At 51.2% G+C, this 21,298-nt stretch overlaps 2 protein-coding genes across 8 annotated transcripts in view; one reads left to right on the plus strand and one right to left on the minus strand.

Moving 5' to 3' along the window:
* Nucleotides 1-3,564, plus strand: part of TMEM163 (transmembrane protein 163) — a 259,119-nt gene extending 255,555 nt beyond the window's left edge. The window contains exons 7-8 of the mRNA XM_081579251.1: nucleotides 1,113-1,254; nucleotides 2,576-3,564. Of these exons, the coding sequence (XP_081435377.1) occupies nucleotides 1,113-1,254; nucleotides 2,576-2,636 (203 nt within the window). The 3' untranslated portion in view covers nucleotides 2,637-3,564. The remainder of the gene's footprint in view (nucleotides 1-1,112; nucleotides 1,255-2,575) is intronic.
* Nucleotides 3,565-9,884: 6,320 nt separating this feature from the next.
* Nucleotides 9,885-21,298, minus strand: part of MGAT5 (alpha-1,6-mannosylglycoprotein 6-beta-N-acetylglucosaminyltransferase) — a 386,067-nt gene continuing 374,653 nt past the window's right edge. For all 7 annotated transcript variants that reach the window (XM_081579245.1, XM_081579247.1, XM_081579244.1 and 4 more), the window contains 2 exons: nucleotides 17,419-17,576; nucleotides 9,885-10,470 (listed from right to left, as the gene is read on the minus strand). In XM_081579245.1, coding sequence (XP_081435371.1) covers nucleotides 10,272-10,470; nucleotides 17,419-17,576 — 357 coding nt within the window. In that variant the 3' untranslated portion in view covers nucleotides 9,885-10,271. The remainder of the gene's footprint in view (nucleotides 10,471-17,418; nucleotides 17,577-21,298) is intronic.

Consider the following 21,298-nt stretch of genomic DNA (forward strand, 5'->3'; position numbering starts at 1 on the left):
GTGGATCCTGAGAAGGGATTTGGCCTAAGTCATCTCTACCCTACACTCTTCTTCCTTTTCCCCTGCTCTTCATTTAGAATGTCCCCTAGTGGTATAGCCCCCGCTGGAACCTGGAGTTGCCGCTTTTGAATTCAGCAGAAGCATGGCGCCCTCACACAGGCCAAGCTGCCTGAGAACGGAGTAGGGCCTGCTGTTGGAGAGGTTCCTGGCCTGCCCGGCTAGTGTGGGCCTGCCTGCTGCTGCTCTTGGGGCTCAGTTACACTGAGGCAGGCAAGAGCCTTGTGGCTCACAGCACAGTGAGCCCCTGGGAGGCCCTCTAAGCCGTTCCCTCTCGTGTGGCCTTGTAAAACCTACAAGTAGACTGGAAGTGCGATGTCCAAGTTTTGGGGACCCACTGAGGTGACATGGGGAGGAGATGGTGATTGAGGTGTGTTATGTCCAGTTCTTGTTTGATTGCTGTTTCTGTAGCTAATTTGAGACTTTGCATGTCCTTCCTGGAGAGTGAAAAGCCTCAGGTGACGTAGGGAGACTGTCGGGAAAGGATGTGGGTTCTGGTATCACCCCAGCCTTGCCCCTTTCAATCCACGTAACCCTGGTCAGTTTATTGAACCTCACTCATTCTGTTCAATTTAAGTTTTATTGTTGGTAAAATGGGGGTGATAATCTGACTTCACAGAATTGAGAGGATCCCAACTCTGTACTTGCCCAGCAGACATCAGACAGATATGAGTCCCTGGGCGTTGCGTGTGTCTCTTGTGTTCAGCAGGCCTGGTGCCCCATCCCTTTCAAGGCCTGCGTTCTCGCGTGTGGGAGGGAGGCGTTGGGAACCACACACAGGATATATCCCTTGAGCACGAGTGCCTGGCAGGGGAGGGACACTGGTAATGGGGGTGATCACTATCCAGGAGGGTCTCTGGTGACATCTGAGCGGAGACTTGGAAACCCACGTAGGTGTCTGACGTGGTGGCTACCGCTTGCAAAGTGCTTCTGGAACATTCCTTCCAGCGCACGCTCTGGAATGCAGAGGCACACCTGGCATTTGGGGAAGTTTTCCTTGTGGCCAGACATGTTCGCTGGGCACTGGCCTCAGCCTCTCTCTGCTTCCCTTGCAGGGTTTAACTCCCTCGTGGGGGGTGTGATGGGCTTCTCCATCCTTCTGAGCGCAGAGGTGTTCAAGCACAACTCGGCTGTCTGGTACCTGGACGGCAGCATCGGCGTGCTGATCGGCCTCACCATATTTGCCTACGGGGTCAAGTAAGTGCTGCTTCCTCTTTGCCCTCTGGGTGGCCAGGGGTGCTGTATTCCCCACTTCTGATAACTACGTCCTGTCCCTGTGACCCTCCTGCTCCTGGGCGAGGTCGGGGACTGGAAAAGTCCTGAGCAGCCGTCACACATCCTTGTGGCTGGGAGAGAAGGGAGGTAAGTGGTCCTCCCTTTAACTCTTGGTGCCAGAAGATCTGTGCCCCTTCCTTCCTCTATAGTGGGGGTCATGATGATGTACCAGGCAGGCCCGTGTGGTGTCCTCACCCGCTAGCCCCCTCTGCCACCTGCTGCAGTCAGTGGGGAGGTTGTAGAGGGGGCCAAAGCCCCCAGATTGAGAAAACTTTCTATAAAAGGGACTTTGTGCAGAAGGGCTACACGTAGAAAAACCCACCCAGGCCTTGGGTTCTAGTCTAGCCTGAGGCCACTCACTTAAGTGCCCGTAGGCATCACTGGCTCTGTAACCAGCGTCCAGGCTGGAGTTAGCCTCTGAAAAGAAAACCATTTCTCAAGCTTTCAAATGTTAACATACTTCTCTCTCCCACCAGGATGGCTTTAATAAAAGAGACAGTAAGTGTTGGTGAGGCTAAGGAGAAATCAAAACTCCATATTCTGTTGGTGGGGATATAAAATTGTTTAGCCATTTCAGGGATAGGTTAGCAGTTTCTCAAAGTGTTAAACACAGAGTTGCTATTTGGCCTAGCAATTCCACTCCTTGGTACATAATCCAGAGAAATGAAAACACATCCATGTAAAAACTTACACACAAATGATCATAGTGGCATTATCACAGTGGGCAAAAAGTAGAAAAAACACATATGCCCAACATACAACCCACATGCGGGTTTTAAAGAACACAAATGTCCATTGATTAAATAAAAGGTGGTAGAGACATAGTGGAGGATTTATTCAGCCAGAAGAAGAATAAAATACTGATTTGTGCCACGTGGATGAACCTCGAAAACACGCCCAATGGAAGAAGCCAGTTACAGAAGGCTACATGGTGCACGATTCCAGTAGTAGTCAATACCTCGAATAGGCAAATCTTTAGAGCAAGTAGATTAGTGGTTGTTGCGGGGGGTAAGGTGGGGAGTGACTACCAGTGAGTTTTTTTTTGGGGGGGGGGTGATGAAAACGTTCTAGAATTAGGTGGTGGTGATGGTTACACCACCTGTGTGTACACTAAAACCCACCAAATCACGGAAATTTTATGGTATGTGCATTGTATTTATAGAAACAAAGCCCCCATCTGTTCCCCAAGCCCAGGGCTGTGGAGGGTCCTTGTTGGGGTGACCGGTCCACTTCCTCCTCGCAGACTCCTCATCGACATGGTGCCCAGGGTGAGGCAGACGCGCCACTATGAGATGTTTGAGTGAAGGTGGCCCACGCCGGCCGCCCCGCAGCTGCATGAAGACTGTCAGGACCAGGAGACGTTTCCATGCAGGCAGACGGTGCCCATGTTTAACTGAACATCAACTTCTCTCTCGGAAAGCTTGTGCTCACGGGAACGAAGTCTACCCCACAGGTCGGACTGCCCTGCTCTCCTCCCACCACCGCCCCCACCCGACACCGTGGGAGTGGGGACCCTCCATGGGAACCGACCTCATCCACCTTCTGCTATAACACAGGTTCATGTGGGGAGGGTACATGCCCTTCTGTGGTGCTCCCAGCCTGACATGGATAGTGACTCACCTCCATGGGCCCCAGGCCCACCTCCTCGGGGCTCCACGTGGGCCGAGTCTCTGGTCTCCTGGCAGATTTTAAGAGAGGACCGTACCCTTTGGTCCTGCACCCCTTTCCAAAACCATTGTGTAGATCACCTCCTAATTTCTATCCATGTATTTCATTCATTTCATTTCATACTGTTTTACTAATCCTCAGTCTAAACACTGGATTTGTTCTAAAGGAGACCATTCTATTTTTAAAGTACTTAGTGATAGATGTATGAGCTTTGCATGGATTGAACTCAGCCCCAGTCCTTTCTTGTACGTTCAGAGCCCAAACATACATGTGTAAACACAGGATCCCTTTTGGAGAGATGTGAAACTACAGTTTATTTGTAATAAATTATATAATCTATCTATAGATGCATAGATCTATATGCTGTGTGAAGTGGTAATGGTACATCACAGTCTTCTCGTGATGGCTTCCTCCTCTGTAAGGAATGAGATGTTCTCGGTTTATGTAGCGTTAGTCGTAGACTCTGTACAAAACGGTCCCCCACATGCAACATTCTGTCCTCCAGCACTCCTGCTTGTCCAGGCAGCAGTGACCAATAAAGACCTTTTCCTGTTTTGTATGGTACGGGGAGGTGATCGCCAGAGTTGTCACTGCTGTGGGCAGCTTTTCTGTCGTGGGTGAAGGACGACTTGTGCCTGGGTAGAGCCCCTGAAGGGCAGGTGGTCTATTCTAAGAGGTCACTGACCTTGGTTCAATCTGATGCTTTCAAGAGTGCTTTTTTTCCAACGGCATTCTGAAGCATGTTCTAGGGGCTGTTACCATGTCACACACAAAAAACCAGACACTGTTCTGGTCCGGGAAATACAAGATGCAACAGGTTCCTTTTCTGCAGGTTTTTCTTCCTGTATTTAATGTTTAATGTAGTTCCCACTGTGGAATCTTTGTGTAGCATCCCCAAAACTTAAGCACTCAAGTTATGCTCACCTTTCTGGGGATATGTGTCCCATCAAAGATGCCAGGTGTCTCCCATGGAGTCTCTGCTCTGGGCAGTGTCCAGGCACTCTGCTGTCTTCAGAGAGGCTGCACCATGGCCCTCCAGCATCACCTACAACAAGCCTCTGGTGGGAGCATGAACTTGACCTTCCTTGTTCCCAGGGCACATGCCTAACCAAGTGCTCATGGACCACTGAACTCTGGAGTCAGTCAAGGTGTTCTTTCTGAGGCAGGGAAACGTGGTCCAGGTCTAATAAGCCCCGCAGACAGCCTCTTAAGGGCTACTGTACTAGTACATCCTGAAGAATTTTAAACATCCATTGTAGCCCCCGGTTATCATCTTAGAAAAGCCTAGGAATCCACTGACAAATTCAGTTCCCTTCTAGGTGAGTACAGGGGAGAAGGCGCGCTCCACCATCAGTACGGGTGGATGTGATGATAGAAGGGAAGAGTCTTACACAGTGAACACTTACCCCTGCCCCAGTTCCTTAAACCTACCTTCCCAGCAGCGTGTCTGCAGACAGTGAAACCATGGCCACTGATGCTGCAGGAGTGGCTGTATCGCAACCCCTGCACCCACTGGAACCTCCCATCCCACAAATCAAGTCCACCTGTCACACAAGAAAAGTTTATTGAAAAATAAAGTTCTCCCTAGTTTTCTCTACAACAGTGGAAAACAAAGCAGTGCTCTCTACGCCGGTACAGTACATGTGACAGCAACACCTTATTGGCAGAATCTTGCATGACTTAACCCCGGGTGAACAGTAGAAAATGGCCGTATGAGGAGCTGGTTGAAGACACAGACGCGAATGGCCATTAGCTTTTATAGACACTGAGCTTGGGACAGCAACTATGGCAGAAAAGATGTTACCATCTCCTTTGGCATTGGTTGTCCCACTCCCATTTGTCTTGCTCACACCTGGGCAGGACAGGGAGCAAATGCTTCCCAAGTTTGCGCCATCTCAGCTTGGGCAGAGGTGGCCAACTGCGCTAGGTTCCTGTCCAACTGTCCCAGGGAGACCTCCTGAAGGTGGTCTGAGCACCCAGGACTGCACCCCACGACTCCCCAGACACAGGGCCCTGTGTCCCGCATGAGCACATAGCTGCCCTCCGTCCCTCTGCCCTGCCTCACCAGCCACGGGGGCGGGGGTAGGGGTAGGGGGTCATCTAAAGGCTCCACAAGATCTGGGGAAAATCAAGGAAATGCTTTGAAGAAGGTGCCCTCCAATCTTACACCCACAGACATGTAAGACGGCTGATGCAGCTGAAGAGAATGCAAAGGATCTTAAAAAGACACCAACAAATTCCTCCATTTTCCACAAATGCAGTCTATCCAAAATAGGAGAGGAGATTGAAAACTGAGCCTATCTAGGGAAGTAAGAGGCTGACACCAACACCGCCCCCGCCCCCCCACCACCGAAAAAAAAAGAGCCAACTGACATTCAGGTGATTTGGAAAAACATCACTAAGCTAGGAGCAGCCTCTTGGCGTTCTGAAGACCCCTCGCTCTCTCCACGGAACTAGCCTTTAATTTGATAGAAACATAACAACTAACCAGCCTGGGAGTCTGATCCTCTTGGACTGGACACTGGAGAAGCCACCCTGGCCAGCAGGGGGCAGCAAAGGGACTTCCTGGGGAATGAGTAAGTTCAAGAGGTCATTCCTTTTCCCTTAATTAAAAAAACAAACACCTCTATTATTGCATTTCAGAGGAAGATGGGTAACTTTAAGGGAATAGTCTATCAGAGGATTTAATTTCCAGCTCAAAAGTTCTGCACACACCCTGGAAGGGTCCAGAAGATGTCAGTGGGGTGGGGTCTGGCATGTGGCCACTTTCTTATGTCAAGCTGACTAATTCTTGCAGCCCAATTCCACCTGGGGCTGAAGTCAGGCATATTTTCAAATCAGTCAGTGCATTCAGGGACACAGTACCATTTTAGCCAGCAGGGTGGACACAGGACTTGGGCATCTTAAACCTGTAATTCCTACAACATTCTATCAACTTGGAGTATCTTCCTGTACCTACAGGAATCAATGATAGGAAGTGAGCTCAGCTCTTTTTTCCTCAACTTTTATGAAATGTGAAAAACAATATTTAACATTTACTAGGACTTACTATCTGCCAGACATTGCTTAACACTGAATCTTCACAAAACCCCTAAGTGCTAAGAAAGCTAGGGTAATTTTTTTTTTTTCTGCATCTGACACTAGACAGCTAATTTGGCCTTTTGCCATATAAACTTGGGTTTTCCATTTTTTTGCTGAAGCCAACAAGAAGGAAAAGAACCCACCCTCCACTTTAGGCAACTCCCACCTTCCTAGAGCAGCCTGAATCTCTTGACATCTGTCCATCTCTTCACATGAAGATGCTCTGCAGCCTAGGGGATGGGCGGGATTAGAATGAAACCAATGTGGAAATGAAAATATTTTTCAATAAATAAAACATTCCAGGCTTGGGAGAGTAGCACAACCACAGCCTGTCGTTAATAGAACTTTTTTTAACATTAAGAATTGGTGGGGGTGGGGGTGGCAATGTCCCAGTTATATATATATATATATATCATCTAGTAGGGAAACCACCCCAGGGAGGGGGTGGCTGATTGGCCTGGTCTAAAAAGCACAAACCCGCCCATAACAGCACAGTTTCTGCCTAACTGCTCACAATCACAGTTTTACTACCAGTGAGCTGCACTGGGGCGCCAAGGGAGCTTACTGGGAGGCTGATGTTTGCCAAGGAAATAAAAGTGGGGTGCATATTATTTCCCCTTCATCCTGCTAGGGAGATAGAATGATTTGGGGCCAGTGCTTCCAACGAGCCCAACAGGGCCTGCTTCCCTTCACTGCAACCCCTCACACAGGGTTGTTCTCTGCCCCTGCCACCCTCCACCAAGCACCCAAGGTGGCACCTGTCAACCATCTGTCTCCAGACAAACCCAGAGACCTGGCTGAGTAGCCTGGGAGAGTGAAGGTTGGTCTGGAGGAAGCCAACCCTCTTGGGGCCCTTCTGGCTGCATGGGGGTGTCTGCGCACATATGCTGTGACCTGGGGAGCTTGGAGGGCATGTCTGGCGTCCAGCCTGGGTTGCCCTCAGTCTTGCAAGGACAGGTCCTATCTATCTCCAAGCTGGAGGAGTCTGCTAGCTTTCTTCAACAAAAAGACACCGACATCAGATTCCAAAAACCAACCCCAAAGAAAAGTGAAAAGGCACCTCAGAGAAACAATAAATATCACCAAAAAAAGATCGCTTAATACTTAACAAACATACAGCAAACACAAAGTAAACTATATGGAGTGACAAAAACCCAATCTAAGCAAAAATGCAAAAAGCTTCTCCAATTGTGCATGTGCAAATCAAACTGCATACCAGAAATAAATGAGGTGTTTACTGGCATGAGAAGTATGTTTTCCCTTTCAGGAATTTTTACTCCTGAAAGTGTTTACATTTCAAAGGAAAGCTTTCTCTCCTTTAATAAATTAAACCTTTTCCCTCAAGTTTTTTAAGAACTTAGGATCACAGTGGAGGAAAAATATATCCAAACTTTTAGGAAAAAATGTACAAAAAACTAAAAAAACCAGGCAAGAGGTGAGAGATGCTCAGAGCACAGGAAGACGTTAGTCCTGACTGGGGATATCTCTCCCTGTGGAACTGTCATCAATTACAAGGTGGTTCAGGATTCTATCAAGATTGGCACTGGCAAAACCATCCAAGGCTTCTAGCCCACACCCTGAAAGGCGCCTTCCTCTCCCATAGCAGGCAGGAATTGCAGCCCTTCCTGCACAGGACCGATGGAGGCCCCGCCCTAATGTCCTCTGGGGTCACTGACCAGACTCGGGCCAAGCCTGTGGAGGCCTGGGAACCAGTATACATTTGGTGTCACCCCCTCTGCCCTCAACAACTGGAGTGTGGGTTTCTTTGCACCAGGAGCAGCAGCCACATTACCCCACCCCGGGGCAGAGCTCTGGCTTACTCCTGGTCAGTACTGGGATGGGAAGAAGCAAGAAGGATCTTAAGGTGGGGAAGTGCTCCCTGGGCTGCCTGACCTGAGGGTCCTGGTGTGGAGAAGAGGAATTCTCAAGAAGGTGGAGAGTCCCTGAGGTCAGGGGCAGCTGGCAAACAATCCCTGCAGCTTCTGGAACACAAGGCTGGCACAGCGTGTTTCTGAGAACCGGGCTTTCCAACTTCCTCGCTTTCAAAGTCCCTGTGCTTGTTCTAACGGATCTCTGCCAGACGGGTTAGCCTGGCAAAGCATGGGAGACTGGTCTCGGCCCGCAGGCTCCCCCTGCTGGTCAAACACAGGCACGCACATCCTCAGCACCAGAAACGGCCAGAAGGGCCCAGGAGAGGGCAGCACTGGCCCAGGAACTGCAGGTCTGGGTGCTAAAGCGAATTCTCTCTAGGAAGGCTGCAGCCAGGAGGCCCATTCGTAGGGAATAGTGGTTCCCAACAGCAGGGATGGCAGCTGTTTCCTCCCTCTGCAGGAAACTGTTCTCACGAAGCACTCAAAAGCACACGGGCACTCACACCCTCTTGCCCAGTTTCCTTTCAACTTCTGCCCTTGTTTCTATTCTCAGCCAGTTTGTGAGGGGTGGGCCCTGGCATCCATGCTCAGCATGGAGGCTTCCCCATCAGAATTCTCCCTGGCACAGGTACTCGGGGGCCACCTATGGGGTGGGGGAGACCCTGGCTGCCCTAACTCCCCCACTCCATTCTCTAAGATCCACTGAGGGTCTAAGGAAAGAAGGCCGGCTGTACATTTGATATTCATTTTACACCCAAGAAGAAGAATCGAGGAGTGAGTGGAATCTAACCTCCCACCCCTCACAGCCCCACACGCCTCCTGGGTGGGCCTCAGACTTGAGAAGTCTAACCTGAACCTTGCATTCCGAAGGCCCACCCAGCCATCAGCCGTGTCCAGCTTTTCTGCTCAGCAGCCAAGCCACTTAGAATCTTCAGTGAGGGCTGGGTGGCTCATGGGACAGCTTTCAAGGGGGACATTCTGCCAGAGAGAGAAGGGAGCTCACTCTCACCAGCACGGAGATGCCAGGGGCATCACAGGAAACACACACGCGCGCGTGCGCACGCAAAGCACTGAAGCACGGCGTGGAGGGAAGGGAGTGGGAAGGGGATGGGGGAACTTGCATAAGAGCAGAGCGCAGGGACTCCAGGGTTTGGTCCAACCTGCTGACCAGTTCAACACCCTCCTCCCCAGTATTTCTGCCTGGAGTAAAAGCCAGTATCAGGTTCCTACCCCTTGCAAACCATGCCCACACTCACAGTCAGCAGCCAAGACCGTGCACATTCATCCTGGCCTGCCCTGGCTCCCCCAGCCAACATCAAAAGTTCACTGAGAGCCCCATCCCCTGGACTTCGCTGACATCGGACGGAGTGAATATAACACAAGCCCAGCTCAGGTGGTGCCACTAGTTCTTAGGGACCAGCTTTGCTCCTGTCCAAATCGCAGTTCAAAGACACCCCTTCTCAAGGGGGTAAAGAGCAACCTCCAAGTGCAAGGGTAGCTTTTAATCCTAACCAGAAATGACAGCTAAGCTGTGTGGGGGTGTGTTCCACCTTGAGGGGAGGGATGGAAGAGAGGAAAGGAGCCTGTCACTGCAAAGCAGCCCATCTCTGGTCCCTGCTGGGCTCTTTGGACCACACAGGCATGTCCCCCGACAACCAGGGGGTGCCTATCCCCTAGCCTCTGCCACCTGCTCAGCACAAGGAATTTCTTTTCTTCTGCCACCATCCACTTTGAGGAGCTAGGTACCCACAGCTGCCCTTAATTATGCCACGAGCCCCACGGCACACCCTGCCCAAAGCAGACAACAGTCATGTTATAGTGAAGAGGGATGGCCAACAGAGGAAAATCAGAGAAGTAGCAAGACGCGCAATCAATCCCTCTTTGCCCTCCCCAGCTCCCCCTCCCTCCCTCCCAAATAAATAAATTAACGGGTTTAAGAATGTTCCTGTAGGAAGTTCTTTCCAACTAGCTCAATTCCTCCTCTGTTTTGTTTCATTTAAACGAATATTGAGATTCTCTTTTTTACCCTGGAGCAGCTGCACAGTCTCCCTACAGTAGCTCCTCTAAAATTAAAGACGAAGTTGTGCCAGGGAGAAGCCAGGTTCCCGGCCTGAGGTTGGCTCTCGTTTTGTTTTGGTGAGAGCTCCGCTGTGATGCTCTGACTGCAGCGGGACCAGTACCAAATCGAGACCTTTCACCAAAACGTTCAGGCTCTGGGGAGAGTCCCTGAATGGCATCTGTGTCCCTGCCCCACCCTGATGGGGCTGGAGCCACTGTCTCCCCCCCTGCAGAGTGTGGGCGCAGGTGGAGTGGTGGCCGCTATAGACAGTCTTTACAGAGAGCCACCTGGCCCTTGATGAAGTCCCGGCAGGGGCAGATCCTCCGGTGGCGGGCGTGGGCACCGGCACAGCTGAACAGCAGGAGGTCGCCTTGAAACACACAGTGCTTGTTCTTGGGGTCGAAGGAGGGTGCCACGATGTCCTTGGCCAGCTCTGAGCTTTGGCAGTTCACCTCGTACCTGAAGAGGAAGAGGAAGGGGTTGGAGAGGCAGGGACTGTCCTCAGCCCTGGCCTCTTCTGCCACCCTCCAGTGGGGAAGGCTGTTTGGGGCTCCTGTTGGCCACCCTCTGACCCAGCCATCCTCACTTCTGGGAACTCGGGCTTGAGAAGGGCATGCGCACCCACCTGGGTGCGGTATGTGTTCAAGGCTGCTTAGTGAAGCATTGTCTGTCATGGAGAAGAACTGGAAATAACCTGAAGACTCAGCATGTAGGGAATGGCTGGATCCCCTGTGGCTCAGCTGTGTTATCAGAGTCACACGCAGCGCTTGACAAGGAGGTAGGAATGCGACCACCAGCATGAGGGCAAGTAATAACGCAGTGCAGTGTATCTACGTGTGTGTGTGTGTGCGCACACACAGAGTGAGTGTGGGAGGGAGAGCGAAGGGGGGAGAGAGAGAGAGGGAGAAGAGGGAAAAAGAGAGGGAGACAGGAAGAGGGAAAGAAAGTATAGCAGGTGCACTAAAGACTTAACAATGGTTACTTCTGAGAAGTGAGACTGGGTTGTTATGCATTATTTAAATGCTTTTTGCAACATTTTAAAACTATGTCTATTTTTAAAACTAATGCTTAAAGAGATCTCTGTTATATGACCTTAGTCTCCCGCTGGAGAACAATCAGATGGTCTCCTGGGCATGGTGTGTCCTGGGGCCTCAATTCACGGGACCTTTGCAGCCGCCTTCTACGACTGTGGCAATAGAACATCCTACCACCCACCCCGGTCCCCAGCCCTTGAGGGCTGTGCATGCGCAGAGCAGGGACTGAGTCCAGGCCCTGATCCCAAGCCCATGTTCTTGCTCCTCCCCCATCTTCTCCTACCCATCTGGCTGTGGGCTGCAGACCCCTGGGGTTTTGCTCCCTCAGGCTGAAACCCCCAGCTGGGGGGCTCAGGAGAACAGTGTTGGCCTCTTCATCTCAAAGAAGAGCCACAGAAGTTCTCTTCCTAGCTGGAGTGTTTGCGTCCCACCACCTAGTCCCCCGTTGTCCCACATGCCTGGTGGGGACCAGCTCAGAGAAGGTGGTGTAGGAGGGCCAGACAGATCTGGGTTTGGACCTTGGCTTCATCTCTTATGAGCTGTGTGGCCCTGGACGAATGCCTGAGCCTCAGTTTCCTTTTCTGTGAAATGGGGATAAATACCCCTTGACTCACAGAGAAGGTCATGTGCTTAGTCGCACAGTCATGTCTGGCTCTTTGCAATCCTTTGGACTGGAGCCCACCAGGCTCCTCTGTCCATGGGGTTTTTCAGGCAAGAATACTGGAGTGGGTTGCCATTTCCTTCTCTAGATCATCTTCCTGACCCAGGAATTGAACCTGCATCTCCTGTGTTTCCTGCACTGCAGGGAGATTCTTTACCCATTCACAGGGGGAAAGTACAGGGATTAAATTAACGTTTACAGAGCAGCTGGCAGAGTCCAGCTCTGAGTAAGCATTCAACACATGAGAACTAGCATGATCACTCCCGCTGGCAGATGCTAGGTGGACTGCCACCTTCTGCCCTTGCCCCACACTGTGAATTTACACACATGCCAAGTATCTCTATTTTGCTTTGTTCACAGAAGTCTTGATTCTTGCTGACAGGGAGGGGATTCAGGCAGAGAACCTGAGTTTTCCTGCCACTTCTGGAAAGCTTCCAAATGTTGGGAGAAAAGCATCTGACCCCCACCCCCACCCAGTGTTACTCCTGCCCGCTCGTCTTCCTCGAGCCAACTAACTGCCTGGGCCCATGTGCCCCCTTGCCAGCATTAATCTGCGATTTCCAGCCTATCTCCTGGGCTTCCAGTGAGTTCTCCGAGGCTGCCAGCCCAGCTTCTGGCTCTCAGGAGGGCAGCGGCCCCTCCTGTCCTGCTCTTTCAGTCACCAGAGAGCTCTGTGACTTCTCTAAGTGGCCTAACACCTCCTGATGTTAGCTGTGCCAGCTGGGAGACGGAAGCACCCAGAGGGTTAGGGTCATGGCGAGGGCAGGGAGTTGGGGGCTCCATGGATTTCCTGAAGGAAACACAAGTCAGAGTTAGGGCCCACCTGGTCCTGCCTATTTCCCGGCCAACACTGAAAGGGGGTCTCCAGAGCCCAGCGGGGCATGAAGTTTCCACATGGAATGTGGCCTTGGGATCCAGATTTGTGCTTATGCTATTTATGTATTTAGGTGAATCATAGCAGCTGCTGTGTCTTAACTCAAGCCATCTGCCTGGCACACTGCTCAGCAGGGGCATGAAGTCTCCAGAACTCATCTTGGACCCCGTGGCGAGTGGGAGGGACTGTCAAGAGCCAGGGAAACACTCCTGCTCCTGGCCTCCTGGATTTGGACTCCAGGCCCAGTGTACCAGGGTGTGAGCACATGTGCCCATGGCCGCGAGGCTGCAGCAGCAGCCTGTCCAAGGCCGATGTCCAAAGGCCACCACAAAGCACTCGAGCAGCGGGCGTTCCCCGGAGCCACGGGTGACCTGGCCCAGCGAGCTCCCCAGAGGCTCAGCTGAGTGGTGGAGGAACCACCCTTGCATGCGACCCAATCCCTGGCCTGGGGTCTCTGTCCCACAGCCTCGGGCCTGCAGAGGGGCCCCTCGAGCATCCTTGCTGAGCTCAGCAGGGGGAGGGGACCCCCCAATCGCTGGAGCACATCCTCACCCCCACGTGGTCCCTTGCCTCTTCAGGGCGTGTGTGTTGCTGTCCTGCCTCTGTTCCTAACATGACTGTCCTGCCTGCACAGGTGTGTACACACACACACACTCACCTTGTGCTGTTTCCATTCTTACATACACACACATCACACACACACCTTGTATTATTTTCATTCTTACACACACACCACACATACCTTGTGCTGTTTCCATTCTTATACACACACACACCCCACACACATATACCTTGTGCTGTTTCCATTTTTACACCACACACACACCTTGTGCTATTTTCATTCTTACACACACGCCACACACACACCTTGTGCTGTTTCCATTCTTACACACACCCACACACACCACACACACACCCATTGTGCTGTTTCCCTGGGGTGCTCACCTCTCTCTAACTGCCCTTAACGGCTTCTCTCACAGGATGGGAACTGGGGCTTCTGAGGGCCTTTAGCCCTCGCCGGAGAGCTTAGAGCTCTTGAAACAGAAGAAAAAGGCAAAGCCTCCCCCTTCCCATGGGGCTGCCTATTTCCCAAGAGGACAGAAGCCCTGCAGCCCTCTCCACACACAGACCCATGCAGGATGAAAGGAAGGAAGCCGGGCCCCACCTGCTGGTCTCCCTCCTCCCCTTCCTCCTCCCCCCACTCCACTTTGCTAATCCCAACCCCGTATCCACCCAGTCTCCCCAAGCTCCCTTGTCACCACTCTGAGGCACTGAGGCACCACAGCGCTCACAGTCCAGGCTTTATAGCTTAGAATTCCTCTTCAAAAAAAAAAAAAAAAACCACCCCAAACTCAATAAATTGATATTTTAGAGGATACAACTTGTAAAGGCAGCAACATTACAAAGAAGGTCTTCCACTAACATGTGTTTCTATTTCTGGGAGTGAGGTGCTCCCCCCGGACCCCATCAGCATGGACTCCGGCTCTTTCTATGACTTCTGTCCTCTGACCTCTCAGGGCCTGGTCTGGGTCAAGTCAGGTCGCACCTGAATCACGTGTGCTCTGCGCACAGGGGTTTGTGGTCACCTCTCTGTCACTCCCATAGCCCCACCTGAGCAGGAGCTCCAAGACCAGCTGCCTGACTCCCCGAGTCAAGAGGACAGCATGGGACACTCGACATCTGTCATATCAAGTCATACTGCATGGCGAGGACAGGCCAGGGACACTCGGAGATGGAGAGGAGCTTAAACTCAGAGCCAGGCCCCAAGCTGGAGGAGAAACAGCAGCATGGGCTCGGAGGAGGCGCTCACTGCTAAGTGGCCATGAATATGGATCAGCCAGGATTGCCGCGCTGAGGAGGCACTCAGCAGACTTGCCAGAGAGCTATGACATTATCAGTATTTACAAATGCAGAAACAAAGGTATTCAATAGGGCTCTTATGTTCAGAAAATTAATTTCAGGCGGCTCTATTGCAAAATTAGCATTCGCGGCAGCCTCCTAGGGAGAAAACCCACAGATCTACAAAGGGATAGGTGGGAGGGGGCTGCTGAGTAATGCCTTGGCAAAGGGCCTGGCCCAGGGTAGCCCCTCACCCAGGCCTTCTGCTCCTCTGGGCTCGGCCTGGTGTACGGGATTGCCGGTGGGAACTGGGGTGGGGTTTGTGGTGGGGGCGGGGGACTGGCTTTTCTGGTTGCAGCCTGGTGACTTCAGGCCTGCTCCATGGCCCACACTCCTGGAGGAAAGGACTTTGCTGTACAGAGGCTCACCATCACTGGAGATGTCCCTATATTACAGGTGGGAAGATTGACAGAACAGAGGAAAATGGGTCCATTGGCTCCCCTTCCTGTTCCCCTGCAGGCTCGGTGAGGCTCTGGGCTCTCTGAGCTGGGCTCTGACTCTCCTGGAGCCCTGCCCCCGGCCTGGCCAGGAAGGCCCACGCCTCTGAGCAGTCCCATCAGGGTTCCCTCCTCCAGAGGTAGGCGGGGCTGCATGTGGACAGTTGGGTGTGGACTGTTGGCAGTCTGTTCCTAGTGACGCCAGGCTTCCTGTCAGAGGGAGACACTCAGGGTTCTCAGGAAGCCACCTTGGTACAGGAGTGGTCTGCAACAGGGGTGAGTGGGAAGCTCCTCCTGCACTTAGAACTGGGGACACGTGCTCTGGAGGTAGAAGCTTCTAGCACCACAGACATCAGATCAGCGTTGCCTCTCACATGGCATCACCGGCTGCAGAGCAGGATGCCAACCAACTCTGCTGTCTGGCCTCTATTCTGCTGGTGGAATTGAGGCCACCTCTGATCCTGGCCTTCACGTAAAAAAAATGAGAAAAAAATAGAATCCCCCGAGTCCCTACTCAGGAAAGGAGCCCTGCAGGCAAGATGCTAGAGATCACATTTCCTCTCTGAAAAGGGTTTTACACCTTATTACTTGAAGCGAGCATAATAAGGCTTACAGGCAGGGCTAGGCCAGCTCAGACTACTGTGTCTGGATAAATGCAGTGGCCAACTGTGCTCTAACAGGGCGTGAAGCCAGAATGGAGACCCGTAAGCCTGGAGCCCTAAGTCCACTCTGTTCCTTAAGACGGGGGCAGGGGCTTCCCTGGTGGCTCAGGTGGTAAAGAATCCACATGCCACTGCAGAAGACACAGGTTCGATCCCTGGTTGGGGAGGAACCCACATGCAAGCCCTTGTACCACAACTACTGAGTCTGTGCTCCAGAGCCCGGAAGCTACCAACTACTAAGCCCATGTGCCTCGGAGCAACTAGGCCCAGGTTCCACAACTACAGAAGCCCGAGTGCCTGGAGCCCATGCACCACAACAAGAGAAGTCACTGCAATGAGGAGCCCGTGCACCACAACTAGAGAGTAGTCCTCGCTCGCTGCAACTAGAGAAAATCCTGTGCAGCAACAAAGACCCAGCACAGTTAATAAATAAGTTAAAAAAATAAAAAGACCGGGACCTAACAACTGCTCTGCAGAGTATCTAGGGTTGGGAGAACAAATCCCCTAGGGGAAAAGACCACATTAGAGTTGTTAACGTTGGGAGGGAGGTGACAGGTAATTAACTAGGTTGTGGCCCAGTGAGTGAAAGTCACTCAGTCATGTCCAACTCTTTTCGACCCCAAGGACCATACAGTCCATAGAATTCTCCAGGCCAGAATACTGCAGTGGGTAGCCTTTCCCCTCTCCAGGGGATCTTCCCAACCCGGGATCGAACCCACGTCTCCCTCATTACAGGTAGAATCTTTACCAGCTGAGTCACAAGCCCAGGGTGGGTGCGATAAATATCGAGGCACAGAGTTAGCTCTGACTGAGGTCATGAGTCAGAGGCCAGAAGAAACCTCACATGAAAATCTGGAAAATGCAAACACAAAACTCAAAATGCCACCACAAACAGAAATGAACGATGTTACTGAAAGTAACTGCTTCCCTGGTAGCTCAGTGGTAAAGAACCCGCCTGCCAATGCAGGAGACGCGGGCTCGTTCCTGGGTCTGGAAGATGCCCTGGAGAAGGAAATGGCAACCCACTCCAGTATTCTTGTGTGGAGAATCCTATGGGCAGAGGAGTCTGGCAGACTCTAGACCATGGGGTTGCAGAGTTGAACATGACTTATCGACTAAACAACAGCAACTGGAAGTAACACAGCAGCACAAGGGAAGCAATGCCAGCGAGAGAGAAGACCCCACTGAGCGACTCTGGCCTGTGATCCCAGTGCTGTGCCCGCCACCCCGCTAGGGGACCCTCAGGGACCCGGCAGTGCCAGGCTCACAGCCACTGTGATGCACTCACTCCGAAAGGGCTGGAATAAAGTACAAAGGGGACGGGGCTGCAGGAGGGGATGGTGGCAGTGGATTTGCTGTGGGCAGGTCTGTGCCAGCTCCTTGCCCATATTTTTCATTCCTCCCTGACTCCAGGGTTGAAGACGTCACTCTGCTAGATTCCATCTGGGGACCTGGCTTCAGCCTGGAACCTCAGGGGTGGGTCCGTCCATGCTTGTGGTTCTGGGCCCATCTTGGCTCTTATGCTTCTTGGGTACGAATTAGCTGACACCTCCCACCATCTCCAAGCCCAGACCTGGCATTATTTATGCACACACAACACCCCCATTTGAATTCTAAATGTATCAGCAGGCCAGGTGACCTCAACTACCTAACAGTAAAAATGCTAGGCCAACTTTCTCTGGGTAGGGGGAGACGCAGTATGACCTGCTCCTTCTCCACAATTTATTCCAACAGCCCCTGAACCTAGAGCCTAGAAATGCAAACTTCATCCCTGTCAACCCAACTCTAAGCCCGAAGCGAGTTGGAGGTGGAGCCGCCCTTCCCGTGCTCCGGCACTTACTTCAGCAGGTCCTTGTCCTTGTTGAGATGCTGGAAGAAGGACGGCTCACAGATGAGCTGGTTCTCCTGACACACTTGCTTGCAGGACTGCCCGGGCTCAGCAAATTTTACCTGCAGGGCACTCAGGGGCGGCCACATCACTTGCCCGTGGCAGAAGTCCTAGAATGACAATGAAACTGTCAGTCAAGGGACCAGGGATGCAAGTGGGGGATCCCCAGTCTGCCAACCTGTCCCAGCAAGCTGGGGCCCCAGCTGTGCGAGAGCGGAGAAGGGCAGCAGATGGGAGCTCGATGGGCTCAGGTTGGGATCTCAGCTAGAACACGGACTTGGCCTTGACACCTCTAGTCATCAGCTTCCTATGCCCAGCACCATGCCTGCCAGTAACGGGTGCTATCCATTCATGTCACTGTCCACGATGATGCAGTTGAGCTATTTAAAGTCTCCGCCCTTGAAGGCCCATCTCCAGGCCCACGTTCACCAGCTGTTCTGTTCCCTCCGCCCTAATTCCTAAGCCATTTTCAGCGACTACCTAATTTGACACAGAATTTAACAATGGTTACCTAATATAACACTGTTTTGTGAATGCTAGTTTCAACTCAGGGAAGCAAAAGAGGTCTGTAGGTCTCTGGAATAGAATCTATCATGGGGGCTTGGTCTTGATAGAAGCTCAGTTGGTTGAAACAATTACAACACAAATTCAATAGCTAGAGAAGCTGTCTGAGGATGTGTGATAGGAGGTGAAGTAACCTGGTACCCCCTGAGAGGAGAGGCACCTGGAGGCAGGGAAGGTGGGGGTGTGCTCAGGATGGGCTGGTCGGTCATTCCCAGGATCTACAGGGAGCGGAGGAAATGCACACGTCCAGGGGAGTCACGGGCGGGGAGGACCAGGAGGAAACGCGTGCAGCATGGATAAGCTGAGCGGTGAGGAGAAAGGTGAAGTGGGACCAGGGATAGGGTAGGTGAGGAGCGGGAACTCTCCCCGACCTGGGACCCCAGCCTTCATCTCAGCCATGCCAGGAGCAAGTCTGAACAGGTACCAGGGGTGGGCACTTAGGTACCACTGGCACCCAGAGCCCATTCTGTTTAAATGTTGCTGATGGAACCCTAGTCAAAGCCCTCCAAATCCCTGGGCCATCCAACCTACAGGAGAAAAGCCTTCTGTTTGTTTAACTTCTTTTGGGGTGGGCTAGGCCTCAGGGTGGCCAGTGATGGTTAGGATCCTGGGCTCTCAACTCTACTTGGAGGAATTCACCCCAGACATATGGGACACATGGGGCAAAGCAACCTACTCAGGACACAGGGAAACCTATGCAATATTGTTGAGAGGAGAAGTGGAAGACTTGAAACAAACTAAAGGTTATATATAAACAGGTTATATTAAAAGGTTGTGTTTAAACACCTAGAGCCAGACATCCTGGAGTGTGAAGTCAAGTGGGCCTCAGGAAGCATCACTATGAACACAGCTAGTGGAGGTGATGGAATTCCAGATGAGCTATTTCAAATCCTAAAAGATGATGCTGTTAAAGTGCTACACTCAATATGCCAGCAAATTTGGAAAACTCAGAAGTGGCTACAGGACTAGAAAAGGTCAGTTTTCACTCCAATCCCAAAGAAAGGCAATGCCAAAGAATGTTCAAACTATCATACAATTGCACTCATCTCACACACTAGCAAAGTAATGTCAAAATTCTCCAAGCTAGGCTTCAAAAGTATGTGAACCAAGAATTTCCCGATGTTCAAGCTTGATTTCGAGAAAAAGGCAGAGGAACCAGAGATCAAATGGCCAACATCCATTGCATCATAGAAAAAGCAAGAGAATTCCAGAAAAATATCTACTTCTGCTTCACTGACTAAGCCAAAGCCTTTGACAGTGTGGATCACAACAAACTATGGAAAATTCTTAAAGAGATAAGAATTCCAGACCACTTTACCTGCCTCCTGAGAAACCTGTATGCAGGTCAAGAAGCAACAGTTAGAACCGGACATGGAACGATGGACTGGTTCCAAATCAGGAAAGGAGTACATCAAGGCTGTATATTGTCACCCTGCTTATTTAACTTATATGCAGAGGACATCATGCGAAATGCCAGGCTGGATGAAGTACAAGCTGGAATCAAGATTGCCAGGAGAAATATCAATAACCTCAGATATGCAGATGACACCACCCTTATGGCAGAAAGCAAAGTGGAACTAAAGAGCCTCTTGATGAAAGTGAAAGAGGAGAGTGAAAAAGCTGGCTTAAAACTCAATATTCAAAAACCTAAGATCATGGCATCCAGCCCCATCATTTCATGAGAAATAGATGAGGAAACAAGAGAAACAGTGACAGACTTTATTTTCTTGGGCTCCAAAATCACTGCAGATGGTGACTACAGCCATGGAGTTAAAAGACGCTTGCTCCTTGGAAGAAAAGCTATGACAAATCTAGACAGCATAAAAAAGCAGAGACATTACTTTGTTGACAAAGGTCCATCTAGTCAAAGATATGGTTTTTCCAGTAGTCATGTAGGATGTGAGAGTTGGACCATAATGGCTGAGCACCGAAGAATTGATGCTTTTGAACTGTGGTGTTTGAGAAGACTCTTGAGAGTCCCTTGGACTTCAAGGAGATCAAACCAGTCAATCCTAAAGAAAATCAGTCTTGAATATTCATTGGAGGGACTGATGATGAAGCTCCAATACTTTGACCACCTGATGTGAAGAGCTGAGTCATTAGAAAAGACCCTGATGTTGGGAAAGACTGGAGGCAGGAGGAGAAGGGGATGACAGAGGAGGAGAAGGGGATGACAGAGGAGGAGAAGGGGATGACAGAGGACGAGATGGCTGGGCGGCATCACCAACTCGATGGACATGAGTTTGAGCAAGCTCTGGGAGTTGGTGATGGACAGGGAAGCCTGGTGTGCTACATACAGTCCATGGAGTCGTAGAGTCAGACATGAGTGGCTGAACTGAAGTGAAACAATCTAAAGGTTGTATTTAAACAGGTAACTGTTCAGATACAAAGAAAACCAAGCGATGTAACAGGTTACTATGCCCTGTAGAAATTGAGAAGGGAAAAAAATAGGTTGAATGCTGGTATACAGTGTGTTTCCATTTGTGTCAATACACAATCAGGCCTGTGTTCCTGTAAGAATATCTCTGGCACCACTAAGAGGAGGAAATGAGTAATGGGGTCTGGGATCATCAGGGAATTTACTTTTCAATGTATGTCCTTCTGGAATATTCTTTTTCCTCTTGCTTTCTCTCTATCCTCTCTGTGGATAGGGAGCTGGTTAACCATCTCAGGCTTTCAGAACTGGAGCCAGCAGGGACAGGTTCCATGCTCCTCCTGTTGGTCACGTGGAGCATTGCAGGAGGACTGGGCCCTGCAGGGTCCCAGAGCAGAGAGGTGGGTGAAGCCCCAGAATGCAGGCCAGAGCTGCATCCAGGGGGCCCTTCTGTGCTGTTTGCATTTTGCCTCTTTCAAACCTCAGCTTCCTCGTCAGAAAAATGTAGACGATGAAACTGATGATTTCCTACGGTTCCTGCTTCTCCCCACTTCCTTCCTGAAGGAGGTGATGCTATCATACGTGGAGGAAGGTAACCAGCATGTAGGCTTCTTCCAGTCTCCTCATCAGGGTTTGAGATCCCACTAGTAAGGTGAACTTGCTGTCGTCTCCCACATTACATCCTGTCATGTGAGGATGCGCATGCTTGAGCCTGAGTGAGTGTGTGCTCAGTGGCTTCCGACTCTTTGCAGCGCCATCGACTATAGCCTGCCAAGCTCCTCTGTCCATGGGATTCTCCAAGCAAGACTACTACAATGGGTTTTCATTTCCTCCTCCAGGGGATCGTCCCAATCCAGGGATCCAAACGCTCCTGTGTCTCCTGCATTGGCAGGA

This window comes from Giraffa tippelskirchi, chromosome 3, assembly GCF_054371585.1.
Source record: "Giraffa tippelskirchi isolate mGirTip1 chromosome 3, T2T-mGirTip1v1.2.pri, whole genome shotgun sequence".
Classification (NCBI taxonomy): Eukaryota; Metazoa; Chordata; class Mammalia; order Artiodactyla; family Giraffidae; genus Giraffa; species Giraffa tippelskirchi.